Source organism: Acomys russatus, chromosome 1 (assembly GCF_903995435.1).
Source record: "Acomys russatus chromosome 1, mAcoRus1.1, whole genome shotgun sequence".
Lineage (NCBI taxonomy): Eukaryota > Metazoa > Chordata > Mammalia > Rodentia > Muridae > Acomys > Acomys russatus.
The window spans coordinates 68,573,166-68,596,492 of NC_067137.1; the positions used below are offsets into that span (position 1 = coordinate 68,573,166).

Consider the following 23,327-nt stretch of genomic DNA (forward strand, 5'->3'; position numbering starts at 1 on the left):
CTCTACTGGGTCCTGTTTGATCTTTGCAAGCTTTCCTATGCAGTTAATGATCCTGCCGTAATGGAAGTACTAATCTGCCCCGTGAAGCAACTATGGAGTATTTGTTTTCTTACCATCACTCTTCCAGATATGCTAGGTCTCGGCTATGCTCAGAGAACTGGTGCCATCCTCTTAGAACAGGCCCAGGAAGTGTAAATGAAGAGAGCGCCTGCTTCCTGGAGAAAAGGGTGATTTTAGTTAAACAGGAGGACGATGAAGACAAAACTACATAAATTCTGTTTATACAGATGGCAACGCATAGGGAAAAGTGCAAGACTTAGCAAGGGGACGTTGATGACTTTGTCAGTGAAAAGTGGGAAAAGGCATGCTTAACAGTTGGGATATGTGCATGGGTTAGGAAACACAGGACAGTACGGCATGCAGTAAGATTCTCATGCTGAAATGAATTGAAATTGTTATGAAAAGCACTCAGAAATACCTGGGTACTGTTCTAGGTTACACCTAGTCATTTTTGATTGTTACAAAAGGAAGCATTTAGGGGAATTGTATTGCAGCCAGATATTTGCTATGTATGCATTGAATTCATGTTCTGTGGAAAAGAAAGGGCATATACTTCCTGGGTTGGTTTTAAACAGGAAAGAACTTAGGAACTGTTGCCTCAGAATAGCTTTCACTTCTTTCCCTGCTTAGGATGGATCACTTAGGACATGATGAGAGGGCTGCCCCTACTCCACCAGAAGCTGGTCATGGTTGGGAGGGAGGGCTTGTTAAATGGTAACCAGAGGAGCATGTCTGGCTGTTCTGCCGCCTGGGTTCCGCTGGGTACTCAGGCCAATGGCTGTCAATGTTGGGGGCAGAAGCCAGCTAGCTGTTCTGCATGCTACTGTGCTGAGAAATCAGCTCTTTACTAAGAACAGAGAAATAGTAGAATAATAGACATTTTTAAGCAAAATTAACACTTTGCTTTTCTCATTCTGCATTTTATTAACTTCCATATATTGGGTGGTTCCTTGTAATTACAGAATCATTATTATATATTCTCCTGCGAAGTTACTTTTATAAAAATGGATAACTTTTTATATGTCCACTTCTTTCATACTTTGTAATTATTTAAGCATTATAATTTCACTTTAGGAGTAATTATACAGACTGTAGTAAGAGTTTCTATGTAATGGTTTATATAACCCAAGTGGCAACCTAAATAATATTGCTTTAGAAAGTTTGTCTTTGTTCACTTTTTTATTACAGCTACTTGTGCTGGAATGATTTATTTACATGTTATTTAAAGTTCCTGTCCTGAGTAATCATCCTGATGCTTAACTGGGCCACTCAGGATTGATAATCAGCAGGGTTTTCTATTTAATTCTCGAAGAACAAGCTGCTTGTGATGACCCAAGAGAGACACCGAGAAGGCTTGTGAAAGGGGAGTATTCAGCCAGCTCTAATCCTTGTTTTCAGAAAGGCAGTACCTTTAGTGTTCTCTAATTACTGAATAGATACGCTGTGAATTCTCGTAGACACCTCCATAAGGCTGAGATGGTTTGCCTGCTTCTTTGCATCATTTCTTATATCTCTAGTAAATGAGGTTTCAATATAAACATCCAAAATGCAGGAAGTAGAGAATGTAGTTTTAAAGTAAGTAATCACTGCAATGTTACTTGTGTAGTTTATTGGGATGTTTCTTTTAATATTACAATTAGAAACTTGAATATTACATGTCATAAGGTGGTGTCTACAAAACTAAAGTGTTCTTGATTTCTTGCTTGCTTGTTTGTTTTGCTGATTGCTTTGTATACATGAGGTGTTTACTGCTCTGAGATAAAATCTTCAGTTTGGTAAAATTGCTTCTACCAGTCACCTAAGAAATATAAGCCAGAGAACAACACAATGATATTTAGGCATACCAAGAGAAAATATATTGCTTCAGTGAGCTGAATATAAAACATTGACGGTGAAAACACCTGGAAATCAAAAAGAACAGATTTTAGCTATGCTTCTCTTCTTCAAAGAACTTAAGTGCTTAGCTGTTATTGTTAGTGCTGGAAAAGTAAGTTGGCAGTGGCATTTGAAATATGATAAATAAAAGCCTACAGAATGTCTGCTTCCGCTTCCAGCACTCGTCTGGTTCCTTCTGCAGAAATTGCATAATGGAAGCTACCATGGAGTTAATGCAACTCCAATATACCGACATTAGTGTAATAAACGTATTATCTATTACTATGTAATGATAAAGCCATGGTTATTGAAACTGCAAAACTTATTGAAAGAGAGGGATGGGAGCTTTTTGCTGTTATCACCTGTATTATTAATTGGAGATAATTACTGAAGAGCAGCTGGCTGTTGGTTTTAGGGAGCATCAATTGTTCTTCTCACCCAGCTGTTAACTAATAAGGATAGTCAACACATCTGTTTCAACAGCTGGTAATTAACAAAAGCCTAATTGCTGCAACTCTTTTAACATCCAATCTGTGAAAAAGAAGTGATGTAGGAGAATATTATTTACTTGGCGCTTTGCACTTTGTGAGACCAGTTTCCCTTTTTTCTCTCCTCCTTACATTGTTTTTTCTTACTTTGAACACCACTGCCTTTGTCTGAAGCATTGAATGGCAGGAGCACACAATATGGTAATCCAGAGCTTAACTTTTCCAGATCTTTGTTGGTGTTTCTTATTGCAACATTTCTTTGCTAACTTAAAGATAAAATGGATCAAAAGCATTTTGAGTAGTTCCATACAACAGTTAAAATCCGCAGCAGCATGCCCTGGGCTGTGCTTCTGTGTGAGCATCCAAAAGTAGACAGGGAAAGGCAGACTTCTGTTCTGCCTTCACATGCACAGCTCCCAAGCAGTCTTCACATGGAGGTACTGAATTTCTCTTTGAATTATGGCATATGTTCATTAGCGTGAAGTCAGCCTTTGCAAGCCCTTTTTCCGTCTATATAAGTTGCCATCTCCTAAAAACACTAGCTTACTTATTTTAATGACTTTATGCCAATTTGAAGTTTTTAAGAAAACCTTTAGTGTATTTGTGAAATCCTGCTTTGCCTGATGTTCTCCAAAATCTGAGTTGATTTTTTTTTAAAGTTGTACTTAAATCAGAAAGCTTTGAGAACTTCTCATTGCTCTTTACAACGGATGAATAGAAAATTTGTAGGCTTGGTCCTTAACATCTAAAACAATTTTGCAATTAGAAGGATTAAAAATTAATACTTGTTACTTTAATATTATTAATTGTGGTCTGGTTTATTATGGTATATATTTAATATAGCCTTGACCATACATCTTTATTTTTATGCTTTTATAATTTGTATTAGATATAAAAATTTTCAGTAGCCAATTTATATTATATTTGTAGCATCTGTATATACATATATAAAGCTGTCATATTTATTAGAGAACACATAATCACGTTGATTTTTTTTCTTCATCATCTTTGTGAATTTGAGAATGTTCTAGTAAGTTTCATGGCATTGATTATGGTTCTTACTTAATGTGAGAATCTGAAAAGTCCTAAGCTAATGTGATGGTTGTGCTCACCTGGTCACCCTTATTTCACTAGCTTTTTCAGTTAGCAGTATTTTTATGCAGGCTGTTCAGTAATTGATGTTGAAAGGTATAAAAGAAATTCTACCCAAGTGCTTGCCATGGACTGAATTGCAGATTGCATAATTTCAAAATTTTTTTCTGGCAAGACTATTTCAGTTCAACAGGTGTTCAGGTGATGAGGTATACAATAGGTGTATGCAAAAACATGCACGATCCTGAACAAACAAACAAAATTCTACTGGCTAACTAAATAGAAAGGTACTGCGTGGAGAGAAATGTTTATGACTGAAATGTAGAAGAGAATATAATGTCATTTGGGGATCTGTTTGCTTCTTGAGTTTAAATAAGACTTTAATTTTCTCTGTGTGCTCATGTACTTAGGTGGCACCGCAGAGCTTAGTGGAAGGAATGAGCCCTGACATAAGAGAAGGCAATAGGCTTTGTTGGGACCCTCCATGCTAAGCAGTCACTCCAGCACCAACCCACACTCCCAGCCCAGGAACCCACGCTCTGCCTGATACTTTATTTTTATATTTTTGACACTATTCTTTTCTTAGGGAAGTTAACCTCAAGGATATATGCTGATGTTAGAAAGAAATTCATTAATAGACACTCACTAAGGAGCATTGTCAGAACACAGCCCAAGAATGGAGGCCTGTGAGTACATTTCTGAGTGCTTGTGTGAAAACTCCAGAACAAAAGACAAAAACAAACAACAAAAACAAAAATACCCTAAAAAAAAACAAAACAAAACAAAAACCCAAAACACAAGACTCTTGTGACTCCAGTTTTTTCAGAAGCATAGAATTCCAACTGTTGTTGGAATGCGCTTTTGTCCCGGTCCCAGGTACAGCAAATAGGAGTGAGCTCAGTTTAGATTAGTCATTACAGCTGCTACTATTATTTGCTTATATGCCTCTATGGAAAAAATATTTTTTTGCCACGTGCAGTTTGTCCTTGTGATTGTGCACTTCATTCAGGTGACTGTTCTTCACCAGCAGAGCATGCCCTGTCAGATGCTCTGACTAAGCTAGCTACTGCAGGAGACTTTAGTCATCCTCCTCTTCAAGCCCTGCTCTCCGTGCCTGGTCCTGCCAACTAGAGCAGTAAGCAAGTGGCGCCACAAAGTAGAGCCCTGAAGTCAGATGTGAGATAAGCGTGGGGACCCTTACAGAAAGAGGTGAAGGATCACGATGTGGCTGAAACCAGGGAAGACATTGCTTCATATGGAGCTGTGCACCATTTTTTAAAGATAGGAGGAACATGAGTCTAAAGCCTGTATTCCTGAAGAAGCGTGGAACAGAGTCCAAAGAACACTGAAAAGACAACAATAATAAGGGGAAAGCCTTGTTTACTTTTTCCTTTTTTATGAATATTTTATTTATTATAATTTATTCACATTACATCCTGACTGTTATCCCCTCCCTCTTCTTCCTATTCCCACCCTCCCTCCCTCTTCTGCCTAGTCCCCTCTCTTAGACTTCTGATGGGGAGGGCCCCTTCTACCCCAACTGTCTGGTGACAGCCTATTAGGTCTCATCAAGATAGCTTGCATCCCCTTCCTCTGTGTGCCCTCTTTGCCATCTTGCCAAGGGGCAGTGACCCAATCATTGACACCAGAGTGCATGTCAGAGGTTCATCAGCAGTCACACACACACACACACACACGTGAAGAATCTGCATTCATAGGTTACATCTGAACAGGTGGTCTAGGTTCTCTGCATGCATTGTCCTTGACTTGTGCATCAGTTTGTGCAGGCCCCTTTGTGTCCAGATCCGCCAGCCTGGATGGTCTCCTGTGGAGCTCCTGCTCCCTCCTGGACCTTCCATCCCCCGACTCTTCCCTACAACTCTCAGTGCTCCACCCAGAGTCCAGCTTCGAGTCCCAGTATCTGTCCCTATCCTCCTCCACTGGGTGAAGTCTCTCAAAGGACATCTATGTTAGGCTAATATTCACTTAAAAGTGAGTATATACCATGGCTGTCTTTCTGGGTCTGGGTTACCTCACTCAAGACGATCTTTTCTAGTTCCATTCATTTGCCTGCAAATTTCAACATTTCCTAGTTTTTAATAGCTGAGTAGTATTCCATTGTGTAAATGTACCATAGTTTCATTATCCACTCTTCGAGGGACATCTAGGTTGTTTCCAGATTCTGACTATTACAAATAAAGCTGCTATGAATATAGTTGAGCAAATATCCTGGTTGTATGGTGGAGCATCTTTCGGGTGTATGCCCAGGAGTGGTATAGCTGGGTCTTGAGGTAGCACTATTCCCAACAAAGTGGCAGACTATAGATTGGGAAAAGATCTTCACCAACCCTACATCTGACAAGAGCTAATATTTAAAATATATAAAGAACTCAAGAAATTAAGTACCACCAAACCAAATAATCCAATTAAAAAATAGGGTACAGAGCTAAGCAGAGAATTCTCAACAGAGGAATATTGAATGGCCAAGAAACACTTAAAGAAATGCTCAACATCCTTAGTCATCAGAGAAATGCAAATCAAAATGACTCTGAGATTCCATCTTATACCTATCAGATTGGCTAAGATCAAAAACTCAAGTGATATCACATGCTAGCGAGGATGTGGAGAAAGGGGAACACTCCTCCATTGCTGCTGAGAGTGCAAACTTGTACAGCCACTTTGGAAATTAATCTGGTCCTCTCTCAGAAAATTGGTAATGGTGCTACCTCAAGACCCAGCTATACCACTCCTGGGCATATACCCTGTTCAATTTTAAGTAATTTGTGGACTAAGTCAGACAGCTATCAAAACACTTAAGGAAGATAAGTAGGATATTAATCACGAGGAAAAGATGGCTAGTTTCTTGAATGAAAATAACCTGGATAAACCTTAACTTTAGTAAAAGAGACAGAAAAAAAAGGAGATATTCTTCATTCAGGCAACCTCAAAAGCAAAAACAACACGACAGATAGCTATGCTGGTGACAACTCCTGCAGCTGCCTTTCTAGAGCTTCTTTTAGATGTGTATCCTCCATTGCCTGAGAATGGCTGTGTAGCATGAGGTGAGGAATTTTACAATCAATCTAACCTTGAATCCTCTCTACTTCCTGATGTGGATTTAGGAGAGCCTATGAAAATGTTAGGCCTACAATGTAGGCAGTTTAGGGCATGGTAGGGAAGAGGAATTTGTTTATGTTTCAATATGCACTAGACAATCTATATAACACTCTAGAAAGAGAATCCTCTGATATTATCTCAAGAGGCAAGAAAATAACTATAGCTATTTGAATCCAGATTAAAAGAGGCATCTGTGTACTGTTGACTTATCATGGCCTTTAAACTTACTTATGTTCCCCCACTAACTTGTTTCCCATTGATATTATAACCCGAGGATAAACCTTTGGATTGGATCTACCCATAAGAGCCATAAAATGCTAACTGCTTGCCTTATTCCTCTTGCCCAATTAGTATATCAGAAGAGGACCTGATACCAACAGTTACACGGGTTTGGTTATTGCTGTATTGTATAAACTGTAACTAACAATCCGTTTTTAAGAATGTTACAGAAGGTCTATGGGTTTTCACATTTTACTTGTAGATTACTATGGAAGGAGAGGAAATCATTATTCAGCTGGCAAACTATGGGATTTCTTTTCATACGAACTGAATTTGTGATTACAAAAGTTGTCCAACCTTATCCCATTGCAGAGACAGATACTTCTTTTATTAATGGTTTACCTAAGGTATAGGAAAGATTCATGATGCAGGCATTCATCGGTCTATTAATTCTTCTTTTTCAGTCACATGAGTGGAACTGGCTGTTTTAATTCATCTATTTTGGTTAATTCACAAACCCTTGAATATCATTTCAGTTTCTGCTTATGTTGTCGGATTATTTCCAGCAAAAGACTCATACTTGTGCACACTCTAACCTCCTGGTTTTATTCCAGAAGGCAACAAACAAGCTGGTGCATTGACTGACTCTATTCTTACTTCTCCAGAAGAAAATGGGCAAGGGATGAGCATCTGTCATCTCAGAGGACCCTCTGAAACAAGATGGCTTCCTCCTCAGCTCCTCCAGCCCTGGGCCATCAAGGACGATGGTGGAGGGGGAGGAGACAGCAGGTGTCATGGAGAGGTAGCAAACCTGCAGTTCAAGGGCAAAAGGGGACATCAACCATGTCATCAGAAGTTAACTCTGCCTGGCTCTGGGCATGTTAAGGCCTTATGCACCAAGAGAGAATTTTCTTCACTAATCACTCTGTGCTTATGACTGGACTTTAAGACCATAACAGATGCATCTGGAGAAGGGAGTGTGTTTAATGTTCCTAGGGATTTAAATCACTTGCATAGGACAGCATACCATTTGTAATCCTTTTAAAGGCAACCATGGGCTTATATTGTCTAAGACACCAGAACTACTAATCATACTGGTCTCTTTCCAAGCTGTTCTCTAGACTTTCTGATCAATATGATATTGTAGCTAAAGTGATGGACATAGCTTGACCCCTGGTCTTGGTGGCAGAGTGTCACACACAGTGCTTTATGTAATTATTCATTGTGTTTATAGTTTGCTTATTTATAGGGTACGCATGCATAGCCGGGCATAGTGGTACAGGCCAGTAATCCCAGCACTCGGGAGGCAGAGGCAGGGGGATCTCTGAGTTCCAAGCCAACTTGGTCTACAGAGTGAGTCCAGGACAGCCAAGGCTACACGGAGAAACCCTGTCTTGAAAAACCAAAAGAGAAAAAAAAGGAAAGAAAAAGGGAAAAAAGGATATTCATGCATCAAATGACAATTTATCTACAACAAAACCACTCTGGAGGGAGGAAGGGTGAGACTGGGAGGGGGCTACAATCAGGATGTAAAGTGAAAACAAAAACCAAAACAACAAAAACCTACCCACTCTGGATATCCCACTATTACAAAATAACAAGGGAAGAGGTTTTGGAGTTCTATCCAAGAATGGAGTCCAGTGAAGATATTTCTGCATGCTTGTAGGAAAACTCTTAAGAAAACAATACAAGTGTCTTGTGACCTGTTTCTTCAAAAACAAGGAATTGTTCTTGGAACATGCTTTTGTATCCCAGGTGTAGTGGATATAAGTGAATTCACTTTAGATTATTCAGTACAACTGGCTGCTGTTATTTGTTTAATAAGCCTCTATGGAAAATGTGTTCTTGGCCACACGTGGTTTTTCTTTGTAACTATACACTTTACTAAGATGGCTCTTCTGAACTCTCAGAGTATAAATTGTCTGATGCTCTGAAAACGTTGTCTACTGCCCTAGTTTTAGGCCCTACTTGATTAAGCCACATATGTCTTATTAAATAATGACTAGATAATATGTGAAACCCGGGAATTTTCAATAACTTTGTACACTTCAGTAAGAATGACTTTCAGAATGATAACCAAGAATTCTTAGGGACTAAACAAGTAACTGATGCCTCATCAGCAACAAGCATTAGGCCAGAATGGTATTTCATGAAAGATAGAAAGAAGAAATGTATCCTCTATAGGATAATTTAACACATACATAAATGGTTAAACACAAAATTCCCAGACACTAACAATAAAAGACAAACTACACTTTCCCCTTCCTGTCTCCAGCTTTGTCAGCCCCATCCCCTCAGCCCTCACCCTAGTCAAGCCTACGTGGTTTTCATTCTCCCCACTTCCTTTCACCACAACCCCTTCTTCATTTGTGCCCTAACCCAACCCTCAGTCCTTTTCTGTGATTGGAGGTCTGTCCTCAACTCATGCTCCCTACAATTAGCCTAGGGGTCAATGCTATGTCAGTGCCAACCCATTCCTGGTGGTGAAGCTGCCCCAGCCTGTCTTATTACCAATACAGCCTGAAACAAAAATAAAAACCAAAAAAGAAGACAAACTACACATCTGATGAGTGAATAATATCTGAAATATATAATGAATTCCACATTTTAAAAAAGCAACTGATAGTAAAATATGCAATAGGCATTTTACAGTGGAGTCATATAAGCATCAGCAGGTGATGTTCAGCATGGCTGATCACCAGGTACCTGTTGAGAATAGCAGTTATCTCAAAGGCAAAAGATGAGTACCAAGGATGTGTAGAAAAGGTACTTTGAACACTGCTGATAGGACTGTAAATTAATATACCCACTAAAAAACAAAACAAAAACAAACAAACCAGGGTAAAGGTTCCTCATGATTTACAAGCAAAACTATCCCATGGTTACTACTAGGTGTATAACCAACAGGAATGAAATTGTTATGCCAAAGACATCTTCATTCCCTCATAAATTGTGTCATTACTCACAATAGCTGAGAAATTAAAATACAGTGGTAGTGTATGTCAGGCAATGAATGAATAAAGGAAAATTGGTAAATATGCATAATAGACTCTACTTGGTCATAAAGTTCTGTCATCTGTAAAGTCATGGATGGACGAAGAGTAGGTTCATGTTAAGTTAAATAAGTCTAGCACAAAAACACAAATGCCTTATTATCTTGCTCAAGTGGTCCAGTTTCTTTACATAAGCTTATAATATAATTCATTGGTGATCATTAACATTGTAGGTTTTTAATTTTTTTTCTTTTTTTTTTTTATTTATTTATTCTTGGTACATGTCAATGGTTATCCCATCCCTTGTATCCTCCAATTCCACCCTCCCTCCCATTTTCCCCTTACTCCCCTCCCAAATTATTTTTTATTTTTGAAATTATTGTATCATTTCCATCATTGCATCCTCCAAACTCTCCCATATATCCCTCCTTACTCTTTCTAATTCATGGCCTCCTCTTTATTATTGTTGCTATAGGCATACATGTATATGTATGTGCATATATGTTTTTAAATACACAAGTATAACCCGCTTGGTTTGTATAATGCTACTTGCATAAATGCTTTCAGGGCTGATGGTTTGACATCAGATAACCAACTCTTGCACTCTTTCCTGCATAAACTCTCTCCTACTCTCAGCATTCTTTAGTTGCCTATAGTTTTTGCTATAGGGTTATAGCTTTTTTCACTGCTCTTCGGCATGTTCATTGCTGTCATGTGTGTTCAGTACATATTTGAGCAGGCTTGTTTGTACGAGTTTATGTGCATAGCTTCCAGTATTTCTAGGAGATACAGTCTCAAGGAAAAACTCCCTGGTCTTCTGCTCTTATACACTTTTTACCCCCACTTCCATAATTTCTCCTGAGTGCCAGGTGAAGACATCTTTTATAGATGTGTTCATTGGGGTTGGTCTCCACAACTCTTCATTCTAACATCTAATTTTTAAAGCACCAACTTTTGCCTGGTGTTTATACATAGTGGTTAAAAGGAAGGGGAACTCAGAGTACCTAAGTTCAAATCCTTGTTTCACCATGTAGCAGCTGATATTTTGTAAAGTGGCTCTAGGAGCTCCATGATGATGCGTCATGAGACGTATGTCAGTGGCTCTGTAGAATAGTGTTTGCTGCGTATCATTTTCATTTTCTTATGGATGAGCATAAAACTGTAGGAACATATTATGATGACTTGGAAAACCTGGATTTCTTTATGTATTCTTTTTCTTGTTACTAAAATGTCCATATAGATAATAATATTAGTCCTTCTTTTTTTCTTCCATTCCAAAATAACAGCTGTAGCATATATCCCTTCAACAAAAACATTGTTTCCTACTGTTTCAAATTCAATAACATCTCATATTTAAGTCTTTTATACACTTCATAATATTGAAACTTTGAGTGTTGTGCTTTGAGCAGAAGTCATATAACCAAGAAAGGGGAACATAGCAAAATGTGCCTGAGAAAACAAGGTACAGTCTTTTTTTTCCTCTAAAATTCTTAATATAGTTCACATAACTTATTACTAATAAAAGGTGTGTATGCCATGATTTGGTCAACAATGGATTTCTTGGTAGAGATACATAGAATCATAAGAAAACCCTGAGACAGCCTCATGGAGACTTATCCATTTTTTGGTCTGAGTGAGATGTTAAGCTTATAAGGCAGAGTGGTACTGAAAATTTGTTTTCCTTGCCTGTGTGGTAGATATTTACTATCTACTCAACACCTAACTCATCAAGTTGGTGATTCAGCCTTTTTTTTCTACAATGGGTCATTAAAGCAATTTTTTATGTGCTGGCTACTATTTTATGCATTTCATGGGTCTTATTAAAATCTTCTCACTTTTATCATTTTGATAGTGGCTTTTAATTTTTTTGTCCTCTGTTTTGTTTTATTTGAGACATGGTTTCTCTGTGTAACAAACAGGCCTCACTGGCCTTGAACTCACAGAGATCTGCCTGCCTCTGCCTCTCTGAGTGCGGTGATTACAGGGTGTGCCACCACATTGGCTGGGTTTTAATTTTTAAGATAGGTTTTTGCCAGATTTTAATTACATGTTATCTACCAAGCTGTTTTAAAATGTATTTATTTTTATTTTCTGTACATTGGTGTTTTGCCTGCCTGTATATCTGTAGGAATGTGCCAGATCCCCTGGAGGTGAAGTTACAGACAATTATGAGGTGGCATATAGGTGCTGGGAATTGAACCTGGGTTCTCTGTAAGAACCGTCAGCTCTCATATTCATTCAGCATCTTTCCAGCCCAGTCTACCAAGCTTGCAAGGTAGAGAGCTAAAACCCTGCTTGTCTGTATTCATTGCTTGAACAGTTGTCTAGACACATCCTTAAAGACATGCAAGAATTACTTAAGTATATTTATATTTAACACAGTTTAATATATTTGTGATTATTCTGTCAAAATGATTCTTTTGCCCAGCATGATTCTTTAAAAAAAAATAACATACACTTAAAGTATATAACATTGAAATGTGGTCTTATAAAATAGACACAGTGCTTTATGAATATTTGTATTCATAGATTCAAGTTTTCTTCTAATTAGCTGTGAAACCTTGGACAAGTTCCAAATGTTTTCTCTGGATGTGATTCTTCCTCATAGAAACAAGACTGTGCTAGCTCTAAGATGCTTCTGAAATCTGCATCCTGACTCCTATTTTTATTTGTATGTCATGCTTCTACATTTAGCAGATATCATGGAAACAATCAATTGCCTCTGCTGTGTCATAAAGAACATCAATGATGTTGGTGACACCAAAGAAAATGAAATATCTAAGACTATAACTAGTAAAAACCACACTGAAACCAAATGTAAAAAGACTTTAAAGTAAAATACTGTTGTCCACAATAGCAACAGTAAATATTGTTCAGTTCTGTGAACAGTATAACCCTGCCTTTGTTTGTCATTCTAAAAAGCTAAGTAAGACTTATGAAAACAGCATAGTTCCTGTCTAATATAGTACCAGTTCAAACCAACCTTTATTATTATTATTTTATTATTATTATTATTATTATTATTATTATTATTATTATTATTATTATTATTATTATTATTATTTCAGTTATGGTTTTAAAAAGCACACTTCAGTGAATGCATTATATCTAATCTGGTTGTCAGTATTTGTGTTACCTAATGGTGATGACACACATCGTGTATATACTCACTCATAAGCAGATATTAGCCACATAATACAGGATAGCCACAGTACAATACAGAGACTGATGCACCAATCAAGGACCATCTATGATGTGGACCTGAGACCTTCTGCTCATATGTAGTGGTCTCCTTGTAGGGCCCACAATATGGGGAGTAGGGACTACTTCTGACATGGTCTCTGCCCAGCCCCAACCCCACGTTGGTCACCTCCCCCTGGCGGGGCAGCCTTGCCAGGCCACAGAGGAAGAGAATACAGGTAGTACAGATGAGGTGAACTGAGGTCAGATGTTAGGGGAGGAGTGAAGGAGGAAGAGGGTGTAACGGAGGGAGGAGATGAGAGAGGCGGCTACAACTGGGATATAGAGTGAACAAATTAAAAATAATAAAATAAAATAAAAAAGAAATCCTACCACTCTGAAAACCATTGGAGAGGTAAAGTGGCCTTCATATCTTAAATGTAGTGTATTTTTAAAAAAATTATTTCAGTGAAATCATCAAATTTTTTTTTCATTATGAAATATATAAATATACACAGATACACACAACCAAGAAATTCTACTGCTAGGCAGTTACTCAAGAAAAATGAAAATGACATATGTGCAGATATTTGCAGTGATTGTAGTAATACTTCCAGAACTCCAGTAGAATGTCAATTCGCTGGTGAATGGGTGCTCATCTTGTAGCTCTCAGTATAGCCTTGTTCACTGGTTTTCAGGAGTGCACAACTGGTACTGGTATGTGCACTAATATGGATTAATCTCGAAGTGCACTAAGTAAAACAGGAGTTAATGGCTGTGTCTCTTTTACATAACGCTCTAAAGGATGCAGAGCTATAAAGACAGAGGCTACATATAAAAGGCGGTCAGGAGACATGTAGAAAATGGGCAGCCTGTGGAAAGCTGAAGGAAAGGTTTCCTTAAGCTCCAGCCCTGGGCTGCACAGTGCTGCTGAGTGATCTGAGTATAGAGTTCTTATTCTATCTCAAATTATAAAACTACAGGTAATAGATTAAAACATTGTTTATGTTCTGCATATTACAGCTCAAGAAGCCCAGTTTTCAAAAATCCAAGTGTATACTTATGGGATGTTACATATACGTTCCACTTGTATGAAATTTCACCTAAAAATAAGACTATACATAGAAAAGGTACAAAAATGTAAACTGTAAAACATGTCTATAGGGATATAACTATAAAGTAGAAAACATTTTTAGCATGGAAATGAGAGTTTATTTTTAATGTTCTTTCCTGGTTCAGGGGCATATCTCACCTGTAGTTATGAAATACAGAAAATTAAAGTAATTATTCAAACATCTTAAATTTAATTACAGAGTAAATCTGTTAAACTTTCTCTGCCCTGATAGAAAACAAACTAATATCTTGTACCTAAACTTACATGCAAATACCCAGTCTGCTTCATGCTTTTATAATTTCCCATTATTAAAATAGAAAAGTTGCATTATCTAGTATTCATTTTCATTACACTAATTAATTTTCTCATAATTAGGCTTTTATTATTTCTTATTTACTGCATTCTTATGCAAGAAACTAATTCTACTGAAATCATATGCATTCAGCAAGATGCTGAAGCACTGCGTCTAGACTTTAAATTACTTTTAATTATTGACAGTGTAGATTTCAAGGTTTGGAACAATTGCGTGTTAGCTGTCAAAGACCATTAACTGAAAAAAAGTGTTTCCATGCAGACTGAACTTTAAGTCAACAATAATGGACTTGGTGCACTAGTGCTGTGTTTTAAAGTAAGGCAAACTCCTTTTACCGTTTCTTAAAACTGGTGGGAATGTGGTGGGAACGTGGGAAATTATTTTAGGATGATAACTTTGAGCTCTACCAAAATAAAATACAAGTAACAAGTCATTGCCAAAAGCTAGGAGAAAAATATGTTAAAATTTTATACCAGGAAAGACTGATAAAAAAACTGTAAGAAATAGAAAAGTTTAGCTTGTTCCAAATATCACACAATGTATACATACATGAAAACACCACAGTTCCCATTGATTTATATAATTCTTATTCTTTATCAGTTAAAGCAAATTCGATATAAAATTTTGTAGGCTTATCTGGCTATGCTTTATGATAATGACCTTGAGTATAGTATCTCTAGCAATGAAAGCTGCTGTCACTCCATTTTAAGGGACATTTTTATTCCTTGCAAAAAAGGAGTGAAAAGGTTAACTTATATCTGTAAGTATCAGGTCATAGTTTTGTGTATCAAAGATGGCTTGACAACACACTTAAAATGTTCTGAGCTTTATTGTTAATAAAGTTAAAAGGAAATCGGGTGAGATCAGGCAGTGGAGCCACATTAAATTTGTATATGAACTGCCCGGCGTGCTTATCTCTATGCTGGATACGTCTCTGAACCCATGTTCCACATTCTGAGTTCTGTGTATAAAGTTAAACACTGCAGAAAGGCATAACCTGATAACACAGATAAGTAAGGCTGAGGTTTAGGAACTAGCAAAGTTTGTGTCCTCACTACATATGTGTCTTTAGGATTTCTGCCACCAATCTGTTTGGCCTGTTTTGTGAAAAGGTTTAGCTGGTATTCCTGCTTCATCCCGTGTCTTAACACACCAAAACTAATACTTAATTTTGAAATAATTGCTTGCAGGCAAAATTATTATCAATGCAGCAAGCCAGAGAAACTGCAGTTGAACAGTACAAAAGGCTGGAAGAAGAAATACAGACACTACGAGTTTATTACAGGTAAAACATTTTGTACTTCAGTCCAAGTAAAAATTGTCTGAAAAAATCTTGTACCTGATATTGTAATTGTGAGTGAGTAAAGAAATTCCTCAATGAAGTTGCACTCGGCATTTAAAGCATTTTTATATTTTTTTAAAGTTACCTAAAATGTTTTTTTAACCTTTTATTTCTACATTTGGTAAAATTTAAGTTTCCACCAATAAAATTGACATAATTCCTTTACAAAACCATTTGTCTAAGTGAAGTCTAGTAGTGAGACATTTGCTCATCTAAATGCTATCTCTGAAATTATGTGTATGTGCACAAGTTTATACACATACACATATGTGACATATGATATATAAGATATGTACTATCATCTTTCACCTCTTACAATAGGATATGAGAAGCTTCTAAGGAGATGTTGCCAAAGATACTTAACAAAATTATTTCATTTTCATAATAGTTATAAAATTGAACTCAGTGGTTCAAAATTCACATTTTTATTAAAAGAAAGTATTACAGAAAATAAGAGTACATACTATATAGTAAGGATTAAAAATTTTATGATTATTTGTTTCAGGTTTCTGTGAGTATATAAAAGATGTATTTTGAATTAGATGTAAAATATTGTATTTTCATGGTGGACCATGTAAAACAAATTGTTTAATATATAATGTCCAATATAGTTCTTGAATACTGGGGTTGAGACACGGTTTCTCTGTGTAGCCTTGGCTGTCCTGGACTTGCTTTGTAGATCAGGCTGGCTTTGAACTCACAGAGATCTACCTGCCTCCGCCTCACCGAATGCTGCGATTACAGGTGTGTGCTAATGTGCCCGGCCAGTTCATGAATGGTAAGTCTAAAACTAACTTAAGTCTGAAATGTGAAAAGCCATTTAGACTATGGATTAAACTTTAATTGGCTTTTTCTCAGACTAGCATTAGTTAAATGCCTAATATTGTAATTAAATCAAAATAAATTTTAATTAATAGCAATTATGAAAGTATTATATCATGATATACTTCATTATTAATATATTAAATAGTAACAAACCTGGCAGTGCATGCATTAATACCTAGAGCTTATTAGTGATGTTTATGAATGCTGTTTGGGTGAAAATTGTAAATGCTATGAAATAATACCAGCCATTTCTGTCAGCACAGAGTCTCAAGCACTGTGTTTGTTACCAGGATTCAGGGTACTTACAAGAGAGCTCTTGAAAACAATCGTAATATATTCCCAGCAAAAAACTAAGAAACTCTGCTTTGATGACGTGTCCATGACATCTGCAGTGGTTGGTTATTTTTATGGATTGAATTATATTCTTCCCCCAAAAACTAGGCTGAACTTCCATAACTTCTTATTGTGACTTTATTTGAAGTAGGATCATTACAGAGGGAAAGAGGTCAAAATAAGGTCATTTGGGTGAGCTGTAATCAAGCATAACATGGGTTTTTATTTAAAAAAAAAAAGAAAGAAAGAAAGAAACTTGCACACTGAGTCAGATAGACACTGAGGAAATACATCATGAAGACACACAGGCAGAGGACAGCCAGGGTAACAGAAATGGTGCAAAAAATTGGCACCAAAATGCCAACACTTTGTCTGGAAAAAATTAACAGCCAACACAGAGAGCATAGGCCACCTGACACCTGATTTCAGGTTTCGTGTGTCTGTAACTTTTTCTTCTTTATAACCATCCAGTTTGTAGTACATTGTTGCACCATTTGTAAAAAAATAAAAACAAAAAAAAAAAAAACAAAAACAAAACTTCTACACTTGTAGACGTCACATGTATTTGTGGGGTTAAGTTGCTTCTCCATTTGTAGTCAGTGTCTGTAGGTGAGTATACAGGTCGCAAATCTGATGGTAAAGGAAAAATCTTGCTGTCCCACATTTTGTTATTTAAATGAGTATTACAGTGATTGTACAGTTTTTGTACCATTCTTAATCATAGCTATCATTAGAATCGCTTAATTTAGTCAGTCACAAAGAAACCCAGGTTTAGCTTCCTTTACCCTCATCCAGCCTCTCACAACTGCCTCTAACTCCAGTTCCAAAGAACATGATGCCCTCTGCTGACCTCCAGTGTCACCAGTGCAAGGGTGTACGTGCACATAAGCAGGCGCTCACACATAAAGTACAAAGATATAAACCTTTTTTAAAAAAGAATCACTTTAGAATCTACTAAATCTACAAGTTACACAACCTTACTCTAAACAGAGTTAACAAATACTGCCTTAAAGATATACTTTCCACATGCCTCTCTCATTGCTACCTTTTGCTATTAGCCACACACTGGTCTTGCATAAATGAGCCCCACCTTTCAGAAGGAACCAATGGAACTGCCTTCTGTTAGAGTTAGGAAGGTATGGGATGTAGAGTCTCTGCAAAAAGGATGATGTCCAGACAGTGCTATTGCAATAAGAACAACTCTAAGTATAGGGATGCCAGAGAATAACAGTGGGTGAATATATTTACACTCATCGAGTGTAAATATGAAACTGTTAAAAATAAAGAAGCAAACAACCAACTAATCCCAAGGACTCAGATGGTAATAAATACCATAAACTTGTATGGGTTATTGTTTATTAATTAGGAATATAATATAATATAATCAGCTCATATATATATAAACACAAAAGAAAACATTCAAATGATTCAATATCTCAAATTTAAAGGGGAAAAAAAGATGGAAAACAAGGAGACTAAAGGTATTGGTCAAAATATGAATGGCAGTCTAAACTAAAAGAGGTCAGAAAATAAAGTTGAAAGGACATATATACAGAGAGAGAAAGAAAGAAATGAAGGATCAAGAAACCATAAATCAACTGGAGATCACAGCATACATATCAGAGTGCTTACTGTAAAGGCAAATATGAAAAGGTCTAAGAATAGAGAAATAGGGCTAGATCCGGTGGCAGACATATAAGCCCCACACTTGGGAGGCTGAGTGGAGAAGCCTGCAGTGAGTTCAAGGCCAGCTTCGACTACAGAGTAAATTCCAGATCTGCCTATGTAGTACCCTTTTCTAAAAATAAAACAAATTATTAGAGGTCAGTGAATAGAGAAGTTTACTGCCGAGCTTGTTGATGTGAATTCAGTCCCTGGAGTTGATTGTAGAAGGAGATAACCAGTTCTTACAAGTTGTATTATGACCTCCAAACACACACACACACACACACACACACACACACACACAACACACACAACACACACACACACAACACACACACAACACACACACACACGCACGCACACGCACGCACACATGCACACACACATACACATCAAAGTAACAAAAATTTTAAAAGGAATAAATGCTACACGAGGAGTTTATGTCAGAAGTATCAAAAGAAGAAACCTATCCAATAACCATTCACAGAATTTCACATAGGGAATTCACGGGAGAAGACTCATGGGTCTATCAAAATACAAAATCTACCAGGAACCTTCATAAAATGCTAATGCGAATACAAAATGGTGTGGCTGCTATACAGAAGAATGTGATGTTCCTCCAAAGCCAGACGTAGAATTACCATATGAGCAGTAGATGTGTACCCCTCAGCGTAGACACAGGAGATGAAAACAAGGGTTCCAGGAGGGATTGCTACACCAGTGTGCACAGCAACATTATTCTCAGTAGACACAGTCCATGTGACCATCAACAGACAAAGAAACAGAATAATGGTAACACTTTCCTTTCTATGTGGGGTAGGATGCTATTCAATTTGAATTTTGATGTGTGCCATACAGCATGCATAAACCTTAAAACGAACTGTGCTAACTCAAAACAAAGCAGAAACAAAAACAAAAAGCAGCAGAGGTGGTGCACACCTGTAATCTCAGCACTTGGGAGGTATAGTCAACAGTTTTAGACATCAAGGGCACCCTCAGCTCCATGACACCAGCATTCTAGGCAGCATTTTATATAAGATACCTAAAATTAGACAAATTCATATAAATGGAAGTTAGAATGTGCCTTTTGAAAGTATCACTATACTGGAAAAGATATATCAAATGATAAGCAACTGGGAAGCCCGAAAATATTCAGATTTCAGAGTCAAGGTTCGGAGTCAAGATCTCCATGATGTATACTGTAACTTGATGTCCCAGTGCCTCAAGCAGCCCCTGAACAGTCCTCCAAGATAGCTCAGCACATGGCTGCCAAGGGAACACTAGAACAGTGGCCTCTCCATAGAGATGGCATGTCACAGACAGCTTCTAGCAACGCCAGCATGTCCAGTGAAAGTGCTGACAGCTTTATGGTGAAGTTGTCTCCATGAGTCATTGCGTAGTACACAGAGAGCCTCTGCAGACATGTTGGGGATTTCTCTATAGAAAGATGTGGACTACTTGCTGACTGATGAGTACACCAACAATGTGTTAAACTATCTGGATGCCAACTTGCTAATGCAGAACATGATACCTTACAGTCTGTCTGGAGACCATGTTACTGGTAGGAGAGGATGACAGGAAGCCTCTGCAGAAGGAACTGCAAAGGGAACTGCAGGAACTGGAACTGGAGGAGGCAAAGCTAGCCCAGAATATGGAGGATATAGACAGGCACTGTGCAAGAGCAGCCGGCAATCTCAAGGCAGCCCAGCCGGGTGCCTTCTGGAGAGACAGCACTAAAAGCACACTGTATTAATGTTGTAACAGCTGCAACGGAGGGAGCAACAGGGAGCATGGAGATTTGCCTTGGTACATGCAGGTCCAGCTAGAACAGAAGATTAAACAACTGCACAAAAGGCTGTTGGGCATTATCAGTAACTTCATACCCACTCTGCCTGGGGAAAGGCTGCTTTTCACCCTGTGCAGTGCAAGCAGACTACAGTTCCTTAAGTATAACTCGTTGCCTCTGGAAGCCATCTCTTCTTCAGTATGACTGTGGTCATGTTGAACTGCCTTGCTCTGTGATCTTTGATTGATACCAGATTTGACCACAGGTTCTAGAAGGTCAGTCTGAGGACTGTTCTATGTGAATTTCTGCCAAGAATTAACAAGTTTATTAAGTATATAGCAAAGCAGGTAGCTAGCAAACTATTATCAAATCTGGAATTTACCACATTCAGCAGTTATGACTGGAGTAGCCTTGCTGAAAGAACAATACAAAGTAATATTATCAGATGGGGGTGGGGCACAAACTTCCGGTACAAATACTGGGGACTGAATCAGTCCGCTGGACCTCACAATTGAGACCTATCTCCATGGATGAGCTTCCCCGAGCTGTGTTTCTCCACTGCAGACACTTTAATATAGGAGACGAGCAATAGCACACTCTTGGAAGCGGTTCACCTGAAAGCTGTCCTCAAGGACATGGTGTTCATCCACATGGGCTGCTTTGCTGTTTCTGTTTCTTCCCTCCTACAGCCAGGATTCCTGCCTACCCCAGGAACAAGTATTTTAGAGGATATTTTGGAAGAGACTTGGAGTAAACATGCTGGGGTCTAGGACTGGAGCGCCCCCTCACTCTCAGAGTCTGTTTTCAACAAGCTTAAACAGCACCTGGCAGTGTTCCCGTGTTCTATGCATTACTCACGCACATAGCACTTCAAGGAAGAAGCTGAGAAGGGGGTCAATTCAAAGAAGTCTCACTTGTGCTACCTAAGGATGCCATTGAATGGACTGTTTCTCAAAAAGACGGTCATATTATAAGGCAGATGTGGGTGTGCTTATGATTCAAAACATGATGGTTACACAAAGTTTTAATATAGATTCCTCTTTGCCTGAGAGGAGTTGGGTTTCCTCTCCAGACTTGAACACGTGCTTGCACATGCTTTCACCCCCTCTCCCTCCGTCCCTCCTTCCCTTCCCCCTGCCCCCCCCCATACAGATACATACTGACATATTGTCCATAACAACCAACACACTTTCGGCTGCCTTCCCTCTTCTTTACATTCCCTCTACCCAGATATTCAGGATGACAATTAAATTAAAGCACCAGACAATACAGTTACCACAACTCCTAACTAAGAAGAGACAAAAAGATACAGAGGGAAGGGGCTGACACTGGTGATAGGAAAGGAAGAGATGGTAGGAAGAAAAGTAATGGTTTATAATTTTCTATGAAAAAATATAGTGTAAGCCCTTCATCTTCATCTCTAAGGAACCATAAATAAATCATTTCATTTTCTTCATGAAAAAATGAAATTAGAATATGGTTTATCAGAGACTAGGGGGAGGGGAGAATAGGAAATTGTATAATAGTGATCAGAGCGGTACAACATTGTGTATTACTTACTGTCAGTGCATCAAACACTTTAAAATTGTTAAGTGACTTTGTTGTTTTACCTCAATTTTAAAACCTGCACAGAGAATCATCTGCAAGGATATTCAGACACTTATTTTAAATTTTAAATAATGCAACATCCCTGAGATGTACGACTCTAGAAAAATAAAAAAGAAGAAAAAAATCCTCAAAACATTTCCTGGACTATCAGAGTCTGACGTGATTTTTTAAATTAAACTTAATTAAATCTGAATTAATTAATTTTAATTTCATTTAAGGAAGGCAAATAGTATTTCTGACACACCTAAATAGATGGTGCTTAGAAGTTCATATGTGAAGTGCAAGTGATACATACAGGGATCCAACTTCTCCTCAAAGTTTCCTATATGATTTTTACAAAGGAAAAATTCTCTTCCCATAGGAGTAAACTAATATTAGTCCTGTAGTTGCCAGAGAAATACGTAGCCAGATATATCTGATAATTTATTAATTGTGTCTAGCCAGGCTTACACAAAAAATGCCTCTTCAGCTGTTCTAATAGATTTACATATACACAGACATATGTGTGTATACTTATATTGTCATATTAAAGGACATTATTGACAACTGAGAAAATGTGTTCTAAAACTTTAGAGCCCCAGGGTACTTGGCTAAAGCCAGAAGTAAGAATGCATCCTAGGAGTGTGTACTACAAAGCCACCTCTGCTTCCAACTCTATAGCAACACTAAACAGGAGAAAAGAACTAACACTAGTTTTATTTTAGGTAAAAATTGTTTATGACTTCTATTATCCTTTTCGTTCTGGTTTTACCAATTAGTGATTCTTAATTCTTGAAGGTTTTTTTTTTTTTCTAAAAATCATTTTCTTTGGTTGAGTTTCAAGGAAAGTCTTTATAGCTATAATCATTATTTTTCTTTGTATAGAAATAAATGTTTGAGGTGTTATTTGGAGTTTTTGAAAATTTAAATGCTAGGATGCCGGCCCTTCCTTCACTTTGGCAGAGAAAAAGGTAGGGCCAGTGAGGCGAACTGATGGGATACTAAGCTTAACATTGCACATGGCAGCTCTTCCCCATAAAGCCAAGAACTGGCAGGAAAGAGAGGTGAACATATAAACAATGCCATTTGTAAAGTACTTGAACCTAGTTATTGCTGTGCAAAAGTGCTGCATCTCTTTGCAGCAGCTGGGTTAGTCTGACTAAACAGCCTCATGGGGAGGGATCCTAAACTTGGAGGGATTGGCTTGTTCTCTAATGGTTTCCTCTTGCCGTGGACCTGCAGGGCTGCATTCCTTAGCTCAAGAGCCATAAGAAAAATCGCTCTTGTGATTGCGGGAGGCCTGCATGTCAGTACTTTCTAGTGCCTCCCTCTGTTTCC

General features: G+C 37.8%; 1 protein-coding gene across 2 annotated transcripts in view; it reads left to right on the forward strand.

Moving 5' to 3' along the window:
- Positions 1-23,327, forward strand: part of Mipol1 (mirror-image polydactyly 1) — a 264,233-nt gene that overhangs the window by 164,313 nt on the left and 76,593 nt on the right. For both annotated transcript variants that reach the window (XM_051146465.1, XM_051146455.1), the window contains one exon: positions 15,642-15,736. In XM_051146465.1, coding sequence (XP_051002422.1) covers positions 15,642-15,736 — 95 coding nt within the window. The remainder of the gene's footprint in view (positions 1-15,641; positions 15,737-23,327) is intronic.